The sequence below is a fragment of the Anopheles funestus genome, chromosome X (assembly GCF_943734845.2).
Source record: "Anopheles funestus chromosome X, idAnoFuneDA-416_04, whole genome shotgun sequence".
In the NCBI taxonomy this organism is placed as follows: domain Eukaryota; kingdom Metazoa; phylum Arthropoda; class Insecta; order Diptera; family Culicidae; genus Anopheles; species Anopheles funestus.
Window position 1 is genome coordinate 533,526 of NC_064597.1, and position 19,399 is coordinate 552,924.

Below are 19,399 nucleotides of genomic sequence, written 5' to 3' on the forward strand. Positions count from 1 at the left end.
CGCTCGATGGAGCGGCCGTCAAGACAACTGGTTTTGTGATTATGTGACACAACGGAAGGACAGGGCGGCATCTAAAGGTGCCGTCACAATCCTACGGCTGCATTTTCAAAACAAAAACACAACGTCTTTCAGAACGAGCGCACGTTGAACGTATTTTCGAATTTCCTTCGTGTTTTTAGTGTTTTGTGATTCTAAATTTGATGAAAAATAGTTTAATTATGTACAATAAAATACGTTTAAAGAAAAGTAAAGTGTCATTCAAACGTGCTGAAGTGTTGTAGAACAGTAGTCGCGCTGTTGCAAGGAATTAAAGGAAGGCAAAGGATCCCAAATAACCAACAAGGGTAAAGATCAATAGCATACCTTCCCCTACAGACCTGCCCTACTTGAATACAGTCCAGCTTTTGCTTGGCATTCTTTAAATAGTGTCTGGTTTAACGGCATAGCAGATAAGAAGAATAAGGGTACACCTTCACCATACTGGTTACAGCATTTCAGTTTACGCTCAATCGTGGAACGGTGCAGTATCAGTGAGTAACAGCCATTCGTTCAATAGGACAATACATTCCTCCTGCATCGAAACAGGAAATCTCGCCTTTAAAAAGGCGAACTTAATGTTAGGCGATGCATTATCATAATGGACTGTTATCAGTGGCCCTGTTAGTGCTGATGAATCTCAATGGCTACAGCTGCTTCATTACTACCGGCATACCGCAGATAATAGAACATGATCAGAGAGCACAACTTTCGTTGATTCCTTCCAACCTTCGACTTGCGCTATCGAAGAAACCATCTTACGAATCAAACAGCAATCAAACCGGTTCACCGGATACATTCCGGTTTCCGGACGACTTTCTCTTCGGTGCTGCAACGGCAGCTTACCAGATCGAAGGTGCCTGGAATGAGGATGGCAAAGGACCGAGCGTGTGGGATACTCTGACACACGACCATCCCGAGCTGGTGGTTGATCAGGCAACAGGAGACCGTGCGACCGATTCCTACCATCGCTATTTAAGCGACATCGATGCACTGGCGACCGTTGGCTTTGACTACTATCGCTTTTCGATCGCCTGGTCGAGATTGCTGCCGCGCGGTGATCGATCGTCGTTGAATGAGCAGGCTGTCGAGTACTATAACCATCTGATCGACGAGCTGTTGACGAATGGGATAGAACCAGTGGTGACTATGCTCCATTATGATGTACCACAATACTTACAGAACTTGGGCGGCTTTGCATCCCCATTGATTGTCGATTACTTCCGGGAGTACGCAGACACACTGTTCCATACGTTTGGCGATCGTGTAAGCGTTACTTTAAACTAATACTGTCCCAATAGCTTAATAAAAGCTTAATTTATACTTTTCGTTTGTAACAGACTGCTAGCTGTTGCAATATGTGATGCTTGAAATCGGTATCAATTTAAGCTAAACTTTCTATTCTAGGTCAAAGTGTGGATAACGCACAATGAACCTTACGATTTTTGCGTTGAAGGGTACGGTACTGGCAATTCGGGCCCACTCGTCTATGCCTCCGGTGTTGGTGAATATCTTTGTGCGCATCATGTATTGCTGAGCCATGCAGCCGCCTACCAGCTTTACAATGAACGCTACCGTCAGCAACAGAATGGTTTGATCGGATTAACACTCAGCGGAAGGTACTACTATCCTGCCAGCAATGCTACAGCCCAAGAAGTCGTCGATCGTGCCATTGAGTTTCAGGTAACGAGTCTTTTGTAACCAGTCCCACAGACTACTCTAAAACTGTAATCATTATTATTCAGATTGGCTGGTTTGCTGATCCCCTGTTCGGTGAGGATGGTAACTATCCCGCTGTGATGATAAACGAAATCGCAAAAAACAGCGAGCAGGAGGGACGAACACATTCCCGCCTGCCAACGTTTACTAACACCGAAAGCGCCCTTCTACGAGGAAGCGCAGACTTTTTCGCCTATAATTACTACTCCAGCCGACTGGTGGAGCTTAACAGCACGGAGTATAACCCACTGGAAACGCCCTCGTGGCAACGAGATGCGCGTATTATTCAGTCGGTCGATCCCGGTTGGAGCAGGGCAAAATCTTCCTGGCTTTACGTCGTACCGGAGGGATTGCGAGGTATACTTAACTGGATCCGAAAGCGTTACCATAATCCAACCGTGCTAATAACAGAGAACGGTTACTCCGATGACGGCCAGCTCGAAGATACGGAGCGCATCGATTATTATGCACGACATTTGCACGCAGTGTTAGCATCTTTGCTAGAGGATGGATGTCACGTTGCTGGTTTTACAGCTTGGAGCATCATCGATAACTTTGAATGGTTGCGAGGATATAGGTAAAACTGGTGATGATAATAACGCACAAAAAAGTAATCTAATGCATGTATTTTTCCCCCCTTAGTGAAAAGTTTGGTCTTTTTTACGTCAACTTCACCGATCCTGCCCTCGTACGGATACCTAAACGGTCAGCCAACTTCATGGCACGCGTAATCAGCACTAGGACCATCCCGGCAGAATAAATGTATCAGTATGTAAACTGTTCTTTCGTAGCTTAAACTCTGTTCGTCGATATTTCTCTTATGAGTTGGTTATGGTTCAACTGTATTTCACACATTATCACCGATATTTTATCCTTTTTATCTCAGCGTACCCTATCTAGCTTATCTTATTGCATGCACCCTCAACAGGGAAGATCTGGAATACAAAAGACCAGCATTTTGTTTGATCTTTACCATTTGTTTACCGTGTCGTGGAACATACTCTCTTTAATAAAGCAGCATTTGATTCAAAGCCTTGTTTCATGCCCGTATATATGAATCCATTCATTTGGTTCTCAGTCTTCGTTCGCTCTACACTTTACTGTATGGGCTGCACGATAGAATTATTATCGTTTCCCGCTTCTTCACTTTGTTGCTGTAACTCCATGATCGGATGTCGCAATACTGGAGCCCACATAACGCATACACTGCCGTGATCACAGACGATGGTACGATGCACCGCATTCGCGCGATTAACATCTTGATCCAGCAGTGCTAAAAGGAGTAAACATATGGCACTGTTATGGTGAATTATATTGCGCTAAATATAATGTAATATCAGTATGTTATACAGTGAATGAAATGTATGTAGAGGATCAATTTAATGGCCAATTCAGCCAAATACAACGCACCGGTAACTAACATGTAGATCAACTTTTCTAAAACTTCCGGAAGCTTTTTATCCGTCCACTGTTGGTACATGAGATTGAAACGCTTTTGCACAGTCGACCGTCGTGATTCCTCTACGCGCTGTACATACTCATCGAATACGGTTTGTATCTTGCCGAACATTTCTTCCCGGCTTGGTATGTTATCACTCCCATCGGATGCAGAAACCGGTGGTTTGCTGACAATCTTTGGAGGCGGATCATTCCAGCCTGGCTCGTGTGCTAAGATAGTATAAAGAGAAGGCAGAGGTTAATGGTTGCGTTCGCAAACAACTGAAGCATTTATTTTATATTTTAACTTACATTTCGTAGGACTACGATAGTTTTCACTACTCATCGCAAATGGGGTTTTCACTGAATTACAACCAAAACACTGCGAACTGTCAAATTGTACGTGATTAGGCAGTGGTCTTGTATGATCAATATTGTTTTAAAATTCCCTGCAATGCTGGTTACATTCTTTTCAGTCGCTAAATATTTGGAAAATTGTTGCCATTTGTGTATTACTTATAATTTTCTAATAACGAGATGATAAATTATTCTCCTGCTCTTTTTATACAGCCAGAGCTATGCGTTGTGGCCGAACTATGAGCAACTGTCAACATGAACTTTCACCAAACGTCAGTTTTCTTGTGTCACTGAGCGAGCTAGAATCGAAACGAAAATATTAACCCGGAACGAACCGAAATCCGCATTTGTTTTTCTGCAATTCTGCCTCCCTGTGTGGTGTTTTGCGTAAAATTCACCTCAACACCCGACCCAGCTCAGCTGCACAATGGCCAACTGTATTCTGCGCGGTTCACTGTCCAAGCCAGGTAAGTGCGGGTTCCATCAGAGAGTGGGAATTGTTGCAAAGCTGTCCTACATTACATAATTTCCCTTTTTTTAGCAATGGCTTTCGCGCGTACACTCGTAGCCAGTCAGACCCTGCCAAAGGCCCCCTTTTTCACGGCTAGCCTGCTGACGCCGGTTCGAAAACCGCAGATGTTCTCCGGCTCTGTGCGCAACTTTGCCGTTTCGCCCGTACGATGTTCAAGCGGAGGCAGTCATGTTACGCTGTGGAATGCTGAACGTGCCCTGTCCCTTGCCCTGCTGGGTGTTATTCCGGTTGGGTTGATGTTTCCTTCGCAGGTCGGCGACACCCTGATCGCCGTTAGCATCGTTATGCATCAGCATTGGTAAGTACTAATGTGAAAGGCGCTTCGTTAACGTAGCTAATCTGCCGAACCTTGGGATTCATTGCAGGGGTTTGGAAGCTATCGTGACCGACTACGTGCGTCCGATTCTGTTTGGAGCGACCGTACCAAAGCTTGCGCACGGTCTGCTGCTTGTCGTGTCAGCTGCCACGCTCGGTGGACTGTTCTACTTCAATTACAACGATATAGGCATTGCGGGTGTCGTCCGTAAAATTTGGTCCACCAAAGCAAAGGAATAGTGTCGCTTCAAGCTGCACGGGACAATGACTGGTGGAACATTTAATTATTATTATTATGGGTGCTCCTGCAAAGGATACATAGAGAATAGAAATGGCGTTTCGAATGCTTAGTTATAGCCTGCTACGAAATTTGTGCACACGCTGCGTGCTGAAGGAGTAAAGAGAATTCGTAAAATCAAATACAAAACCAAATTTATTGTAAATTTCCTGTCTCGACCCTGAGCTCACCGCGATACGTTCGATATTGAAATAAATCGACGTTAAACGGACCGATACTGTCTACCAGCGTTTGTTAATCACCTTCTGTTCACCCTTCCCGTTATACTAATATTGCTAAATAGTAACATTCGAAACAGCATATACTGTCAGGATTTCGTTGCATGCTTTTAGAGGCGCTGATGGATTACGTCGGTGTCGTTGATGGACATTTCGTTTGGTGGAATAACCGTAGCGCTTCCCACTGCTTACTTCGTAGCAATATGTGTGGTCGACAGACACGCATATGCTCAACCGCCTGCTCTGGACTCCAACCATTTTTCTAAACGAGACAATTTTAATAAGTTTTATGACAATCACACGGAACGCATGAAAATCGTCTACACTACCATGACCAGGTAACAGCCTACGAGTGTGGCACTTCTCGTCCTGCCCGCCTTGCAGTGCACGTATATCGTGCCAGTTTCTACCGGTGGCCCCTCAGCGGTTGGAAGCTGAACCATCTTATCGTTTGCCGGCAGAAAACGATTCATAAAGTTAACTCCTTTCCACAGCTTTTCCTGACACGGTGATTCAAAGATGTCGGTCGTTTCCAGCTGCAGAAATTCGACGCCCAGCTTCGCCCAACGCGTCTTATTGTTGGAAAATGCCCACAGTTCGTAGTCTTCGTTCATCGATACGACTGCCTTAATATTTTCCTTCTTTACCATTTCCTGTGCCATCGAGCGAAATGGTAGCGCACCGAGGATGACATTTTCATCGATACGGTCGTACCAGTTTCTGGCGGTGATTTTCTCCATCATCACATTGTAGAGCAGTGATGGGTAAAAGGTGATTCTAGCAAACATAGCCTAAAATAAAGGAAAGGAAGATTGACGTTAACGAACGGATTGATACTTATATTGTGCCAGATGAAATCACACACGCATCTGTCCCATACCTGGCCTTGCTGCTGCTGCAGTTAGCATGAAACGTGAACAACAAATTTATGTTAAAAGAAAATGTACAGGTGAAAGTATGACGATAATGCACAACACACTACGGGCAAAAGGAGGGAAGGAATGGTACATTCACACGGAACACACTTTCAACAAGCAAACATAAAGTAAAGCAAACAATTCTTCTAAAACGTAGCACATGGATGGCAGGCAGGCTAAAAGTATAGAAATCATAAAAACTGTTACGGTACCGTCATCCTGTAATGGTTCTAATTTGTTTTTTGCTGGCTGGTATTTCTATTTTCTGGAATTCCCCACTCTTGCATCAGCATATAGACACCAATTTACCTATGCTACTATTGAACCTAATGACGAGCAGTGAAAAGAAAAAGTTTTCGATGCCGGGTGTACGTTGTAAACTGATAGATTTGGTCATTCGTATCACTGGACGGCGAAACAACAATAAAATCCTCGCCAGAGCTAAAACATTCTTATCCAAACAACAAAAAGAGAAATTTTGATGACACGATAACGAGTTGTTATGCTACGGTGGATTGACAGACTGGCATCGTTGGAAAACCTGATTATAGAGCACAAACAACCGGACGATTGAAAAGGAATGGAACAATTTATCTCACAATTCATTGTGAAAATGATGCAGGCATAATATTTTCCCTATAACTATTTATTCTATTTCGGAAGTAGTGCGCGATGTAAACAGAAAAAAATCATTCTCGTAACCGTATGTTTGAAAATGGGTTGCCAATTTAGTTTAACAAAACGTTTTAAAGCATACAATATTGTTTCCTAGTATCACACGGATTATTTCCAATGAAAAATATTTAATTGCTTTCCATTAAATTGGAAATAATTAAAAGATTTGTTTTCATCAAGTTTTGTTTAATTTTAGTTGCACAACCGTTGAACAGTGTAGTGTAAACGGTAGAACTGCGTGCTTTGAACATTGTCAAACTTCCGAGAAAAGTCCCCTTCGTTCGGCGAGCAAATCACGATTTGCGTTTACGTTGACAGCGCACAGCTAAATTTCAATAGTCATCTTGCATGTAGCAGCGCGCAGTTCGCGTTCGGGAAAACACAAAGCCGTTATTAACCAAATCGTTTGCAACTCATTCTAACGCATCACCGTACCACAATCAGTCAGCCAATCCGTCGCAGTAATGGCAGGAAATTTGGAGGATCGTGAAATCTGGGAAGATTCGGAGGAAGCACTCGGTGAGGAAGTGCTCCGGATGCCAACCGACGAGCTGGTAAGTCGTACCCGGCTGATGGACAACGAGATCAAAATAATGAAAAGCGAGGTGGTCCGCATCAATCACGAACTGCAAACGCAGAACGAGAAAATTAAGGACAACACGGAGAAGATAAAGGTGAACAAAACGCTGCCGTACCTCGTCTCGAACGTTATCGAGCTGCTGGATGTTGATCCACAGGAAGAGGAAGATGACGGTGCGGTAGTGGTGCTAGACTCGCAGCGGAAAGGCAAGTGTGCGGTAATCAAGACGTCCACCCGCCAGACCTACTTTCTGCCGGTGATTGGGCTCGTAGACTCGGATAAGCTGAAGCCGGGCGATCTAGTTGGCGTGAACAAAGATTCCTACCTGATTCTGGAAACACTTCCGGCCGAGTACGATGCGCGCGTGAAGGCGATGGAGGTGGATGAACGCCCGACCGAACAGTACTCCGATATCGGTGGGCTGGACAAGCAGATACAGGAGCTGATCGAAGCGGTCGTCCTACCGATGACGCACAAGGACAAGTTCAAAAACCTCGGTATTCATCCACCAAAGGGTGTGCTGCTGTATGGACCGCCCGGCACAGGCAAAACACTGCTGGCCCGTGCCTGTGCCGCTCAGACAAAATCCACCTTTCTCAAGCTAGCCGGACCGCAGCTGGTACAGATGTTCATCGGTGACGGTGCAAAGCTGGTACGGGATGCGTTTGCACTAGCGAAGGAAAAATCACCCGCCATTATCTTTATTGACGAGCTGGACGCAATCGGTACGAAGCGTTTCGACTCGGAGAAGGCTGGTGATCGCGAGGTGCAACGCACCATGTTGGAGCTACTGAATCAGCTCGATGGGTTCAGTTCGACCGCCGACATTAAGGTGATTGCCGCCACAAACCGTGTGGACATACTCGATCCGGCCCTGTTGCGTTCGGGTCGACTCGACCGAAAGATCGAATTTCCGCATCCGAACGAAGAGGCACGAGCCCGTATCATGCAGATCCATTCCCGCAAGATGAACGTCAGCCCGGACGTCAACTTTGAGGAACTGGCCCGATCGACGGACGACTTCAATGGGGCACAGTGTAAGGCGGTGTGTGTCGAGGCGGGCATGATTGCGCTGCGCCGATCGGCAGTGTCCGTCATACACGAAGACTTTATGGATGCGATCATGGAGGTGCAGTCGAAAAAGAAGGCAAATCTGAATTACTTTGCCTGAACGATTGGTTTAGTTTATAGTTTTTTTTCCTTATATATCTTAATTCATCTCCTTATTTAACTGGATGCCTTTTCTTCTGGATGAATTTCAGTTAAAATACTGGTAGAAATTCGTTGGTGTTCAAAAATAACTTCAAATTACTCTGTGCTGCTATCTGCTGAACTGGAAACAGTAATGTAATAAAGCAAACAAATTCTTACACACCTAATAATTCTTTGATTTTTGTTGCAAATCTTTTATTTGGGTTTAGTTTACAAAACTTATATTTTGCGTTGCGTCATAGCCAGTTATAGGGGAATTTAGATGACACTAGAAAGATGTGGGAAAGAAATATTTAATTGTATTTGCACTTAAAAATCCGCTTAATTGTCGTGATGCATACGTGTACGTATTCTGCCGCTTGACCAAACCTAGTATAGAGAGAGGAAAGTATTTCGGAGTATGCTAAATAAAACTAAAACACATTGAAATTACGGAAGCGTGATACGTAATTTTACACGTGTGTGATAACTATTTTGAAACAAATGGTAATATCACAATTATTTACAATAGTTTGCATTTTCCCGTACCCAAAACAGTACGCTAATGTTTGCTTTACAATCCCTCTCTATTCGACGTTTTCATTTAACGTGGTATCTGCATGAGGATCATTATTGCGATTAGTACGTGTTTCGGCTGCTTCTGCAACGTTCGTACGGTTTCCGCTGTCACTAGCGGTTGCAGTGGTAGCGGTAGTACTGGTGCTTGCCGTATTGGTAGCAGTAGTAGAAGTAGCATCCGTAGTAGAGGAAACCGGTACAGCATTAGCAGTAACATCTCCTCTTAGCGGCACTTCATTGCCCGTTGCGTGTGGTGTTGGCGTCTGTGTCGGTACGGGTCGCCTAAAGTAGAGTCCTGCGCCACATAGTATCGTTATGACCGTGATCAGATACAAATCCCAGTTGGAGGCAATATTTTCATCCAGATTGAAAATAATTTTTAACGGAGTCTGTAAAAAAGAAAACCACACAAGTTGAGCAATGAAACATGCATACCGACTGGGGATAAGATGTATTATGTGGTTAGTATCAGCACCTCTTTGAGCGATTCTAGCTTGAAGAGAAGCTGTAGCTTGATGAGTGCTAGTGTGACGGGAACCTTCGCATCGACGCTGGAATCCGCGGCCAGATCGTAGCAACGTTTGGCAAGATGGATGTCCTTCTTCATACCCAATCCCTGCTCGTGCATGTATCCCAGGTTGAACATTGCCTGTGCATTGTTCTGCTGCTCGGAAGCCATGCTGTGAAAAAATAATTTTTATTTATCATGCCTAGAACGTGCGTGAGTGGAAATCAGGCCTGCTCACTTACCGGTAGTGAGATGCAGCCATCTCATAATCGATCAGTGTGCCCATCCCGTAGTAGTGATAGTCGCCAAGTTTCACCTGTGCCGCCGAATAGCCCTGGGCAGCCGCCCGGCCCCAGTATTGGAGCGCACGCACCAGCTCTTCGCCACGGTCCTTAAACAGGTTCACCTCTTCCCGGTCGAGCAGAAAGCCGGCATTGCTTTGAGCCACCTCATAGCCCATCTCCGATAGCAGTGCGTACTGCATGAACGATTCCTCAAACCTGTAAGACCGATAGTCCTGGTAACCGGACATCAACCGGTCTGCCCATTTGCCCCGTTCGGCGACATTCTTGAACAGTTCGACAGCAGTCGGACACGACCGTATCATACCGAGCCCAATTGCATGCATCTGGCCCAGATTGTAGAACGCCAGCACGTGACCGGATTGAGACGCTAGGCTGAAGTATTTAATTGCAAGCTTAAAATCCCGCTGCACACCAATCCCGCCTATCAACGAAAAGAGAAACAATTGATCAACATGTTTTGACGCGTTTTTTCTTTGTGTGCTTTTGCTTACTGTAGTACATGTTTCCCAGCTGCAGCTGTCCATCGACCCAACCCTGATCGGCCGCCTTAGCGAAGTACTTGAGCGCCTTTAGCGTATCCTTGCGCACGCCCTTGCCGTGCAGATACATGATGCCGAGCCCACTCTGACCGACCGGGTTGCCCAGATCGGCTGCTTTCTTGAAATACTTGAACGCCGTCTCGTTGTCCGCCTTGATGTTATCGCTGCCCTCCAAGTAGATCTTACCGAGGAATGCCATCGCTACCGCGTTGCCAGCATTTGCGGCCTGGCTAAAGTATTGCAGCGCCCGCTGATGGTCGAGTGGTATGCCCCGACCACCTTGGTAGTGCAGCTGACCTAGCCCTACCTGTGCCTGGACATCACCCTTATCCGCCAGCAGCTGGTAGTAGTCGATCAAATCGTTATCCAATATACCCGAGCTTGGTCCAGAATTGTCCACCTCGTCCAGCAGTCGGATCCGATGCACGGCTGCACCGCCGGAGAAGGTGACCTGCGACGCTACCTTTGTGGCGACCTTTCGGTAGTAGTCGAGGGCCGTTTCGCAGCTGTTTGGCACACCGACACCCGCCCAGTATCGGTAGCCGAGGGCCATCTGGGCCCAGGGATTTTCGCCGGCCGCCGCTAGCGTGTAATAGAGCAATGCCTTACCTTGGCTAACGTTAAATCCAATCCCAGCGGCGTGCATAAACCCAAGACCCATCTGTGCATCCGGTAATCCTTCCTCGGCAAGTTCCAGAAATGTTTGCTTTGCCGCCTCAATATCTAGCGAAACCGGACTGCCGAGCAGGTGGGCCCAGGCGACGTGGCTTCTGGCCAGCGGGTGCCTTTTACCGGCGGCTTCCACCATGAGCTTGTGACCGAGCAGCCGGTCAACTCTCGTCTTATTCAGTACGCCCAACGCTCGTTCGTAGATCATCTGTGCCTCGGTAGCTTCTTCGCTCGGTGGGATTAAATCCGAACTTTGCCGGCCCTGTTGCTGCTGCTCGATCTCCTCAATCTCGTTCACGATGTTCTGTATCATGACCTTTTGTACCTCCAGAATGTCATACAGCACGCTCGGGATCTTCTTGCTGTCCTTTTCCTTGCTGAAATCCGTTATCTGCACCAGCTTGATCTTGTCGAGGTCCATCTTTTCCCAGGTATGTAGTTCCTGGTCGGTGTTGCCCGGTCCCTTCTGCTCATCATCTAGCTTGATTAACCCCTCGGCCGACTTGCGCTGGTTGGTAGCTACATTCTCCACAACCCGTTCGTTACCGGGCGGTGCCTTGCTTTCGCCCTCGCCGTCGTCCTGCGGTGACTGGGCCTGTAACTTTACCTTATCAACGTTCGTCGTATCCACACACCACGGTACACCGTGCGTGATGAGCAGCAGTGCCGCGAGGGCGAAACATCTGCCACCCAGCCACATCATGCCTTCAAATCGCTCACTGGTTCCTACCTGGCACACAACGTTACTTAACCTACGAGCTTAGGAACCGATACGGACTCGTCGGATTTTGGTTTTATGTGCTAGCGTGTATTGTGATGTCTGGTTGATTGATGCACGGAGCGTCAGCTGGAACACTGCGTGTATTGTTTTCTCTTACCCCTTATCTTTGCCCCTACTGGCCGATTGGGTGCTTTCTACCGATTGCGTTCAATAAAAAGTTTCTCGACATTTTTAGCACCTGTCATTGGTTCGAAAAATGACGTGTCTCTATTTTACATGACTGTTGTTCTTTCGATATGCGTGTGTTTGATGACAACATTGCACCGCCTGCTAGGCAAACAATAGAACTTCACTAGAGATTATCGATCGCGTTACGACCACCAGGAGCCATCACGTTGCCGTGCTGCACGGTTCGGATTAATGGGATTAAAAAGCTATTCTTTTTTCATAAATTACTGCAATGGTAATTTGTTGGTGAAATCGCCAAAAAGAGTTACAAAAGTTCGGAGGGGGTGGGGTTTGTTTTACTTTTCTTATTCTTGAAAATATGGCTGAACCAAGTTGTCCAGGCTGGCAATACTTGTCGGCGGACAGGTCTGTTGACAGCAATGGTTCCGTCTGTCTGGCAACTGTCATGCGTTTGGTATAACTGGTATAGAATGGAAATCAAACAAGGAAACAAGGATACGTATCCTTCGTACGTAGGTAGGACACGTACGTACCAAATCAGCAGTTTACAAAATTATTTCATTTGATTTTTATTATTTTAAACCTATGTATGGCGCCCCTCTTACTAGATCTATACTGCACCACATGTTTTCATCGTGCGTACTATCTTTTGATATATCAAACAAACATGTCCTTATTGTATTGTATTAGCCGGTAATATAAATGATAAACGGTACACCACATGATTCAGCGAATAAAAACGATTGGAAGAAGCAAAAATGATCCGGTCCAACCAAAATCAAGGAAGGATGGCGCACGGCTTGAAGACGTCTAGCATACATATCCTGGTGCACGTTCCCTCCTTCGATAAGCATCCTGGGACAGCGATTGCGCAGTAATGCCTAGGGTTTCGCTACACCGTGTTGAACGGTATTTAGTTTCATGTAGGGATCTCCAATGGCTCTAATCAACAAAAGGAAAAGACGATTTTTATTCTTTTAGCTTCTATACGTTTTTTTTAATGCAGCGTCTCAGTTTTGTACCGACAATAACGTGTGCATGCATTAGCGTGCATGAAGAAATAGTACTTTGTAGCAGTAGTAAACCGAATGGATTTGTTGTGCAGAATCAATTGTATTGACACCCGTGCCGAATAGTAGGTGGGCTGAGCCAGCAGCGAGTGTTCATTTTAGCTGGAGGTTCCTCTTTACAAGTGCAACTTTGATTTCTTGGTTTGGTACTATGAACTCGACAACTGTACCGGCGGCGGCGAAGGCGTCGTCGACCGTGCCGCCAACCTCAACAGGACACCCGAAAAAGCCACCGGTCCCAGTGAAGCCACGTTCGATTCCTCCCCCACCAAATCCACTGCTAGCGTCGGCAGCGTCATCGCTGAACACTCCCAAGGGTAGCATTAGGACATCGCTTCTGGCACAGCGGCTAGAGGAAACGCTACGCTTGGGTTTGGGGGAGCTCGATGTCGTACAGCCCGCGCGTCACACAAAACCAAGCTGCCAAAGCGAAGATACTGCCGGTAAGCAAAGCCTTCCCGGTGGAGACGCCGAAGCGAAACTCAAAAAACAATCGGCGGAAGAGCATAACCTGCAAGCGGCACTGCAGGCGGAAATGCGTCGTCAGTGCGGTAGTATCAAAGCACGATTTCTCTTGGAACGACGACTACCTCAGAACGGAAGTGTTGCGAAAGAAAAGGAACTAACTAGCCACGTAAGTAGAACGGCTTTGTTGTATATACTGTCCCTTAAGTTTCGTTTTTTGAATTTTGAACATTTTAACACTGTCTGCAAGACCAAAAGTAGTGATTTTTTTTGCATAACTTTAATTAAACGTGTTTTATCACAAATAGTTTGTGTTTATTTGTGTCTGCTAGCAAATGAGTGATCGAATTAGAGTGTTAACTTCACAAGCTAAATACGAAAAAAGAACAGGATTGTATCATCGGTAAATGTATCCTTGAAGGTAGGATCTTCAAACCTTTTCAGCAACAATGTCAGTCGTTTAAAGAAATAGCAGTGTGTTTCTGTTAATTATGATGTTCTTCGGTGTAATCGAAATGTAGAGTTTGAGCTGAAATCTTTAAAATTATTCATGATTTTCCCAAAATAGTGTTTAAATAAATCAAACACGCGATGCGAAACAACGGCAACTGTTGTACAAAAAGTTATTGCATTATTTTCCATGTTGTTTCCTTTTTGATGGTTAGCAGATTGTATGTATTAGAAATATCAGTATCCTAAATGAAACTGAACTGATTTAAATGTTTTGGGAATCATAAATCAGGCCTGTTAATTCCAAATCTTCTTGCCTGATTCGCGCAAAAGTGCGTTCCAATGCGACTTGCCAAATATTCGTGCTCAACGTTTGCGGCTGTGTTGAAGGGCAAACTTCAACCCTTAGCATTGCGTTTATGCTGCGCGGTTTACAGCTTCCTTCAGGGGGTGTCAATTGTCAAACGCACAAAAACACCAAAAGCAACAGAAAAAAAACTATACACACGCAGCAGGGCACACAAGAACAAAAATACATGACGCTATCCCTCTGGTTCTGGTTGCCGTGGTAGGCGATGGGTGAACTATTAGATTTGGTTGTAAAACGCGTGATCCAATCCAAATTTACGGTCTGGGAGCTGCCGTACAGAAGGGTTGCCTGGGCGTAAAGCGAGCCGTCCGTACCAAGTGATACGCAGTGCAGGGCAGTGTGTTTGCTCAATATTTCGAAAAATGTTCTCCAGTCGTCTCACACGCTCAACTATTTTTGGCATTGATTTTACGACCGTTTAGTATTTGTTTCTCAGTCCCGAGTGAAGTATTTTTCCCCCTCGCTTTGCGATTTATCGGTCACCGATGAGATCAGACTCCCCGGACCGACCGTATGCTGTGTTCGGATGCGGCAATTATTAAGTATTAGTCATATACATTCTGTGAATTACATACGACGTGCTCAAAGCTCGCTCATTCGAGTTCGTGAAAGAAACACGGAGAACGCAGTTGCACAAAGTCCGATACAATCAATCATCTCCTCGAGCAACCTGATCCGGTTCGGGACGTACGGAACGATGCAAGTAACGCCTTAATACCGGTACGACAGACACTTAACCATGTCCAACACGGTCGAGGACGATGCCGGCATACAGGTGCAGAACGTGCTGGAACGGATTAGCTCGCTGCTCAATGGTAGTTCATCCAGTTCGTCTACGGGGGCGACCGGTACACCTACACCGGCTAGCTCCCTGGTGTTGGAGGACATCTCGCAAACGCGCACCGTCCACGAGGAAGAAATACTGCTCATCAACGGGATACCAGTACGGTTACCCGCGGAAAATTCCGACCACAGTACGGCGAGTGACGGCACGGATGATGACGCCGTCTCAATACGCGATGCGCTACGGGCAGGCGAAATTCCATCAATTTTAGTACTAAACCGTATCATCGAGAAGCTGCATCGTAGCAATCCGGGCCCGAGTATGGTGGTAGCCGTGGAAACCTCGCTCACTGTATCAAATTGTCGCAAAACTACGGAAAAATGTGTCGTACAACCGATACCGACCGGGCGCACCGGTGACCCAGTGGTGGACCCGTGGGAGGTGACGGAGGAACGCGTGGAAAAGCAGCTGTACAACAGCCGTACGGTCGAGATGGCAGAGGGATACCGGAGACCGGACGGTAACATGTCCAGCCAGAAACACTGCTGGCCAAGTGGTAGCGTTGACTCGGGCCAGTGGACCGAAACGGACGCACCGGAAATAAAACAAGCTGCGGTAATAAACTGTGCTGCTTCGTAGAGCGGCTTTTATTAAATGCTACTCCAACGTCATCATCATAGCATCATCTTTCTTGTTTTTATTTTAAACATACACACGCGCACTGAATGTGTATTTTTTCTCATTATCTTTGCAGGATCCTCAGTACACGAAAGCGGACGATCTGTTGCTGCATTACACAGAAGGTAATCTAATTTCCGGCTCACTGGACGGACTGCTGACACACTTTACGCCTACCGTCTCGTACATTCCGGACCGTTCGTTTATCTTCACCTTCCTGCTTGCCGCGCGACAGTTCCTGCGCCCGGACGAAATCCTCGAGAAGACGCTCCGGGCTACGCTCGCAAACGGTGGCACATCTAACTTGCCCCACCTACTGGCCGCCTGGATGCACGATTTTCCATACGATTTTCGGGATGAGCGTATGATGCGACTGGTGCGCAGCTTCACCGAGCAGCAATCGTCCAACGCGTCATTGTCACACGATCCACCGGAACGTGCGCGATCATCGAACCGCGGTTCTTTACGCGAGCGGAGCACACTGTCCCGGGCATTGCGGCGGCTTGCTCATCGGTTGGCCAAGCTAGAAAAGTACGAGCTGGAAAAGAGCAACCTGCAGCAGTTAAAGTACGGAGCGGATGAGTGGAAAACGGCACCTTCGTTGGTGGATTTGGCAAGCGGTTCGCCCGTGCTGATGGCCAACACACTAACCGCGATCGAGGCGGAACGGTTTTCGTTCATAGGGCTGGAAGAATTTTTCCCTTCACCGTGTAGTGGTGCGTCAAGCAGTTCCGGCTCGAGCTACCGGGGCGGCACCACCGGAAATAATCTACTCGCGTACGTCCAGTGGTACAACCGGTTGACGTACGTGGTCGCGACAGACATACTGCGTTCACCGCGCAAACGCCACCGTGCCCGGGCTGTCGAGTTTTGGATCGAAACCGGCCGGGAATGCTTTAATCGGGGCAACTTCAATAGCCTCATGGCCATCATCGCCACCCTTACCGGTGGTCCTATCGGACGGTTAAAGAAAACGGTAAGCTGGAGCAGGTCGAAGCACCGAATTTGGGTATCTTTTCTAATCGCAAGTTTTGCTTATTATTCCTAATCACAGTGGACAAAGGTTACATCGTCGTCGTCATCGCTGTTGTCCGGTATGACGTCATCGAGTATGATTTCTAGTGCCAGCGGTATCGGTAACAGCTCCTCCACGTGCAGTAGTGCGGCTGGCGGTGGCCGCCAGCAACTTGCCATTCTCGAACATCAGGCCGATCCAACGAACAATTTCGCAACGTACCGTGCGACACTGCAGGCTGCGGCCTGGCGCAGCTGTCCTGCCAGTTCCCGATCTTCCTCCACATCCTCATCGAAATCGTCGCAACAAAATTCGTCTTGCTCGTCGGATGACGGGCAGGGTCCGACGAACGCGAAGAAGGGTTCCGCCGTTGCTGTGTTGCCGTTCTTCAGTTTGCTGCTAAAAGATCTACACTTTTTTAACGAAACCAGCGGAAGTTCGATGTACGTAGTTCTATGCACCTTATCATATAGTCTGGGAGAAGAATTTTAATTTCTGAATTTCTGGACATCGTATTTTTATTTTGTACCCTGCAGCCTACCGAACGGACACATCAATTTCGATAAATGGCGTCAGCTAGGCGAACGGTTATCGGAAGTACGCCGCTGGCAGCGGCAGAGCAGCTATCAGCGTCGTTGTAGGCTAGGCCGACGGCACAAATCGGTCACATCGGCGGAGGTAACAGCGCTACGCGATGCGATCGAGCGAGGCGCTGTCATAGGCGACCGCGAAACGAACGGTGCGCACGAAGGATCGAAAACTGGCCCCGGCCGGGATCAGACAGATTCCACAAACGACGATGGGGAGCGCGGTGCAGCCGCACTAGCCAAAGTGAGCTACGAGCGGGAAACACCGGAAGGTGCGGTAGAGAAAGCGCACTGGAAATCATTACAACAGTATCATGCTTAAGGTTTAAGTTATACATTTTGATAGTAACGGAGCAAAGAACAGTATAGGCAGATATCGCGTAAGTCATTATCTATTTATTTCATTTATGTGTTTTTTTTAATTATATTTATGTGACAGATGTATTTGTGTATTTTTTATGGTAATAGCACGTGGGGGAATGCGATTGAAAGTCACTTAGGTATTGTGATTTTACAGCTTTTTTGTTTTAATGTTTTTTTGGGCAGGGTAATCCCGGGACAGACTAGGGCAGCCACTAACAACGGGTGGGTAGTTTATAGCATTGTACATTAGTTACGTTTCCCTCACTCACCCACAGACAAACACTTCATCGTGAAGTAATAGCAAATTAAGCAGTTACAGGGGGCCATGCATTGCCAACCATTAAAAGAAAAAATAGAACAGCTGCATTCCGTTACGCATGGTGCAGAATAGGAAACGCGAAAACAGGTAATCTCATTACACGAACCGATGGCTGCCGATGTTGCCGATCACTAGACACACAGACTCGGAGGCTTGGTTGCTCCGTTTGTCCCGTGCAGGTGCATTTTTTTAAAACTACGTTAGCTTTGTAGGATAAATTACCTTCCAAACAGTATGCTACTCAATCTCAGTAGAACGGTGGTCCCATCGTGCAACCATAACTGTAGCCAAACAGCAAAACAATAAGTAACATATGTTATGCTTTGTTTCGTCGCTTCCCACCATCATCCCGCATCCGATAGCGAAACTGGGCGTCCGGTGCCGGTTTTTACCTTTTTTTCAAACCAAACGCGCGTGAATTGACTTTTGACACATTTGTACACAACATTCATGCGTGCGGGATGATGATGATAGTAACTAGAATAGCACAAAAAACCATGGAAATATTAAGATTTCACTTCCAAACCACCCTTAACCTTCATACACCTTACCCATCTCACTAACGAACAACCGCTGGCAGTCTTTTTTAAAAACAAAACTAATGTAACGAAAAAAAAAACAAACACACACACCCTATTCTGGATATTTATGTGTATCGTAAAACAAAGGTAAAGAAAAACCACAGATTAAAAAAAACGAAGTAACGAAACTCAGAGATAGAACACAAAAAGCACATACACAGCCAAGTGTGCTCACGGGCTCGATTTTTTGCATAATGACATAATCATAAAATTAATTTCCAGTCATTAAATATTCATATGTACGGTGAAGTTCAATAAATAGACGAAAGCTTAAATTATTATTTGCAGATGTTGTGTTTCTGTTACGTTAGGGGTTTCAAAACCCCCAACCCCGCTTTCAAAAATATAAATATGAAAGCTAAGGGAATAGAGTTCAAAAACATCCCTTTTTCACTTGTAACCCTAGCCTTTTACAGCAAGCCGGCAAGGCGGTACGGATCAGTATATACAGGATGTAACTTCAATAATATATCACACGAGTTGTTCACATTTTTGAAGGTAATGTTTTGTGATATTCGTAAGCTATCGTTTGCCTTAATTGCGATTTGGGTAGTGTACCCAATTTACACCAGTTGATACCTGGACAATCAGACATTGCCAAAACTTCGAAATCTTGGATCCTACCAAAAGTACTGCAACAGGTATTTCGCCAGTATACTCCTTTTTGGAAATGGGATAACGAATAACTAACTAATAGGTTTAATGTCCGGTAAGTTCCGCACCCGAATGCGAATTGGATACCAACTAGGTACGTCTAACCAGTTGGCACAGTCGCTCTAATCGAAGCTAATTACCCGCCAATATTTGCATTTCTTTGCCATTTTCAGCACCTGCGCTGCACTGTTGCTTTCCGTTTGGTTTATTCGTTAGCGCCATGGTGTTGTGTGTGCCTGTGGGTGTTTTTTTCGCTTTTCGCTTCCACAATAACCGTG

At 46.2% G+C, this 19,399-nt stretch overlaps 7 protein-coding genes across 12 annotated transcripts; 4 read left to right on the plus strand and 3 right to left on the minus strand.

The window, feature by feature from the left end:
- Window positions 1-43: 43 nt before the first annotated feature.
- Window positions 44-2,786, plus strand: LOC125765730 (myrosinase 1-like). 2 transcript variants are annotated; one of them, XM_049431169.1, is made up of 5 exons: window positions 44-344; window positions 491-1,302; window positions 1,444-1,719; window positions 1,782-2,332; window positions 2,398-2,786. In XM_049431169.1, exons 2-5 carry the CDS (start codon window positions 625-627, stop codon window positions 2,513-2,515), a joined length of 1,623 nt encoding a protein of 540 aa, XP_049287126.1. In that variant the 5' UTR covers window positions 44-344; window positions 491-624; the 3' UTR covers window positions 2,516-2,786. The 2 variants fall into 2 exon arrangements, with proteins under 2 accessions (XP_049287126.1, XP_049287118.1); XM_049431161.1 differs by having other exon boundaries at window positions 44-1,302.
- On the minus strand, window positions 2,568-3,621 carry LOC125765900 (steroid receptor RNA activator 1-like). The gene is made up of 3 exons (XM_049431421.1): window positions 3,505-3,621; window positions 3,166-3,423; window positions 2,568-3,028 (listed from the first exon to the last, which is right to left on the minus strand). Exons 1-3 carry the CDS (start codon window positions 3,536-3,538, stop codon window positions 2,853-2,855), a joined length of 468 nt encoding a protein of 155 aa, XP_049287378.1. The 5' UTR covers window positions 3,539-3,621; the 3' UTR covers window positions 2,568-2,852.
- Window positions 3,622-3,817: 196 nt separating this feature from the next.
- Window positions 3,818-4,905, plus strand: LOC125765891 (succinate dehydrogenase [ubiquinone] cytochrome b small subunit, mitochondrial). The gene is made up of 3 exons (XM_049431392.1): window positions 3,818-4,016; window positions 4,091-4,379; window positions 4,447-4,905. The coding sequence occupies exons 1-3, from the start codon at window positions 3,977-3,979 to the stop codon at window positions 4,634-4,636; spliced, it is 519 nt and encodes a 172-aa protein (XP_049287349.1). The 5' UTR covers window positions 3,818-3,976; the 3' UTR covers window positions 4,637-4,905.
- LOC125765855 (phosphatidylglycerophosphatase and protein-tyrosine phosphatase 1) lies at window positions 4,807-6,370 on the minus strand. Of its 4 annotated transcripts, none has more exons than XM_049431369.1 (4): window positions 6,139-6,370; window positions 5,793-5,807; window positions 5,242-5,703; window positions 4,807-5,174 (listed from the first exon to the last, which is right to left on the minus strand). In XM_049431369.1, exons 3-4 carry the CDS (start codon window positions 5,698-5,700, stop codon window positions 5,040-5,042), a joined length of 594 nt encoding a protein of 197 aa, XP_049287326.1. In that variant the 5' UTR covers window positions 5,701-5,703; window positions 5,793-5,807; window positions 6,139-6,370; the 3' UTR covers window positions 4,807-5,039. The 4 variants fall into 4 exon arrangements, with proteins under 4 accessions (XP_049287326.1, XP_049287318.1, XP_049287303.1 ...); XM_049431361.1 differs by having other exon boundaries at window positions 5,793-6,005; XM_049431346.1 differs by having other exon boundaries at window positions 6,042-6,369.
- A 397-nt stretch (window positions 6,371-6,767) lies between these two features.
- Window positions 6,768-8,466, plus strand: LOC125765781 (26S proteasome regulatory subunit 6A-B). Its single transcript, XM_049431253.1, has one exon. The coding sequence runs from the start codon at window positions 6,969-6,971 to the stop codon at window positions 8,253-8,255; it is 1,287 nt and encodes a 428-aa protein (XP_049287210.1). The 5' UTR covers window positions 6,768-6,968; the 3' UTR covers window positions 8,256-8,466.
- Window positions 8,467-8,725: 259 nt separating this feature from the next.
- On the minus strand, window positions 8,726-12,180 carry LOC125765542 (protein sel-1 homolog 1). Its single transcript, XM_049430817.1, has 4 exons — window positions 10,159-12,180; window positions 9,605-10,088; window positions 9,330-9,534; window positions 8,726-9,243 (listed from the first exon to the last, which is right to left on the minus strand). Exons 1-4 carry the CDS (start codon window positions 11,576-11,578, stop codon window positions 8,863-8,865), a joined length of 2,490 nt encoding a protein of 829 aa, XP_049286774.1. The 5' UTR covers window positions 11,579-12,180; the 3' UTR covers window positions 8,726-8,862.
- Window positions 12,181-12,679: 499 nt separating this feature from the next.
- On the plus strand, window positions 12,680-18,509 carry LOC125765567 (ras-GEF domain-containing family member 1B-like). 2 transcript variants are annotated; one of them, XM_049430874.1, is made up of 4 exons: window positions 12,680-13,489; window positions 15,679-16,578; window positions 16,657-17,060; window positions 17,154-18,509. In XM_049430874.1, the coding sequence occupies exons 1-4, from the start codon at window positions 13,007-13,009 to the stop codon at window positions 17,524-17,526; spliced, it is 2,160 nt and encodes a 719-aa protein (XP_049286831.1). In that variant the 5' UTR covers window positions 12,680-13,006; the 3' UTR covers window positions 17,527-18,509. The 2 variants fall into 2 exon arrangements, with proteins under 2 accessions (XP_049286831.1, XP_049286822.1); XM_049430865.1 differs by lacking the exon at window positions 12,680-13,489 and adding an exon at window positions 13,516-15,539.
- Window positions 18,510-19,399: the final 890 nt, after the last annotated feature.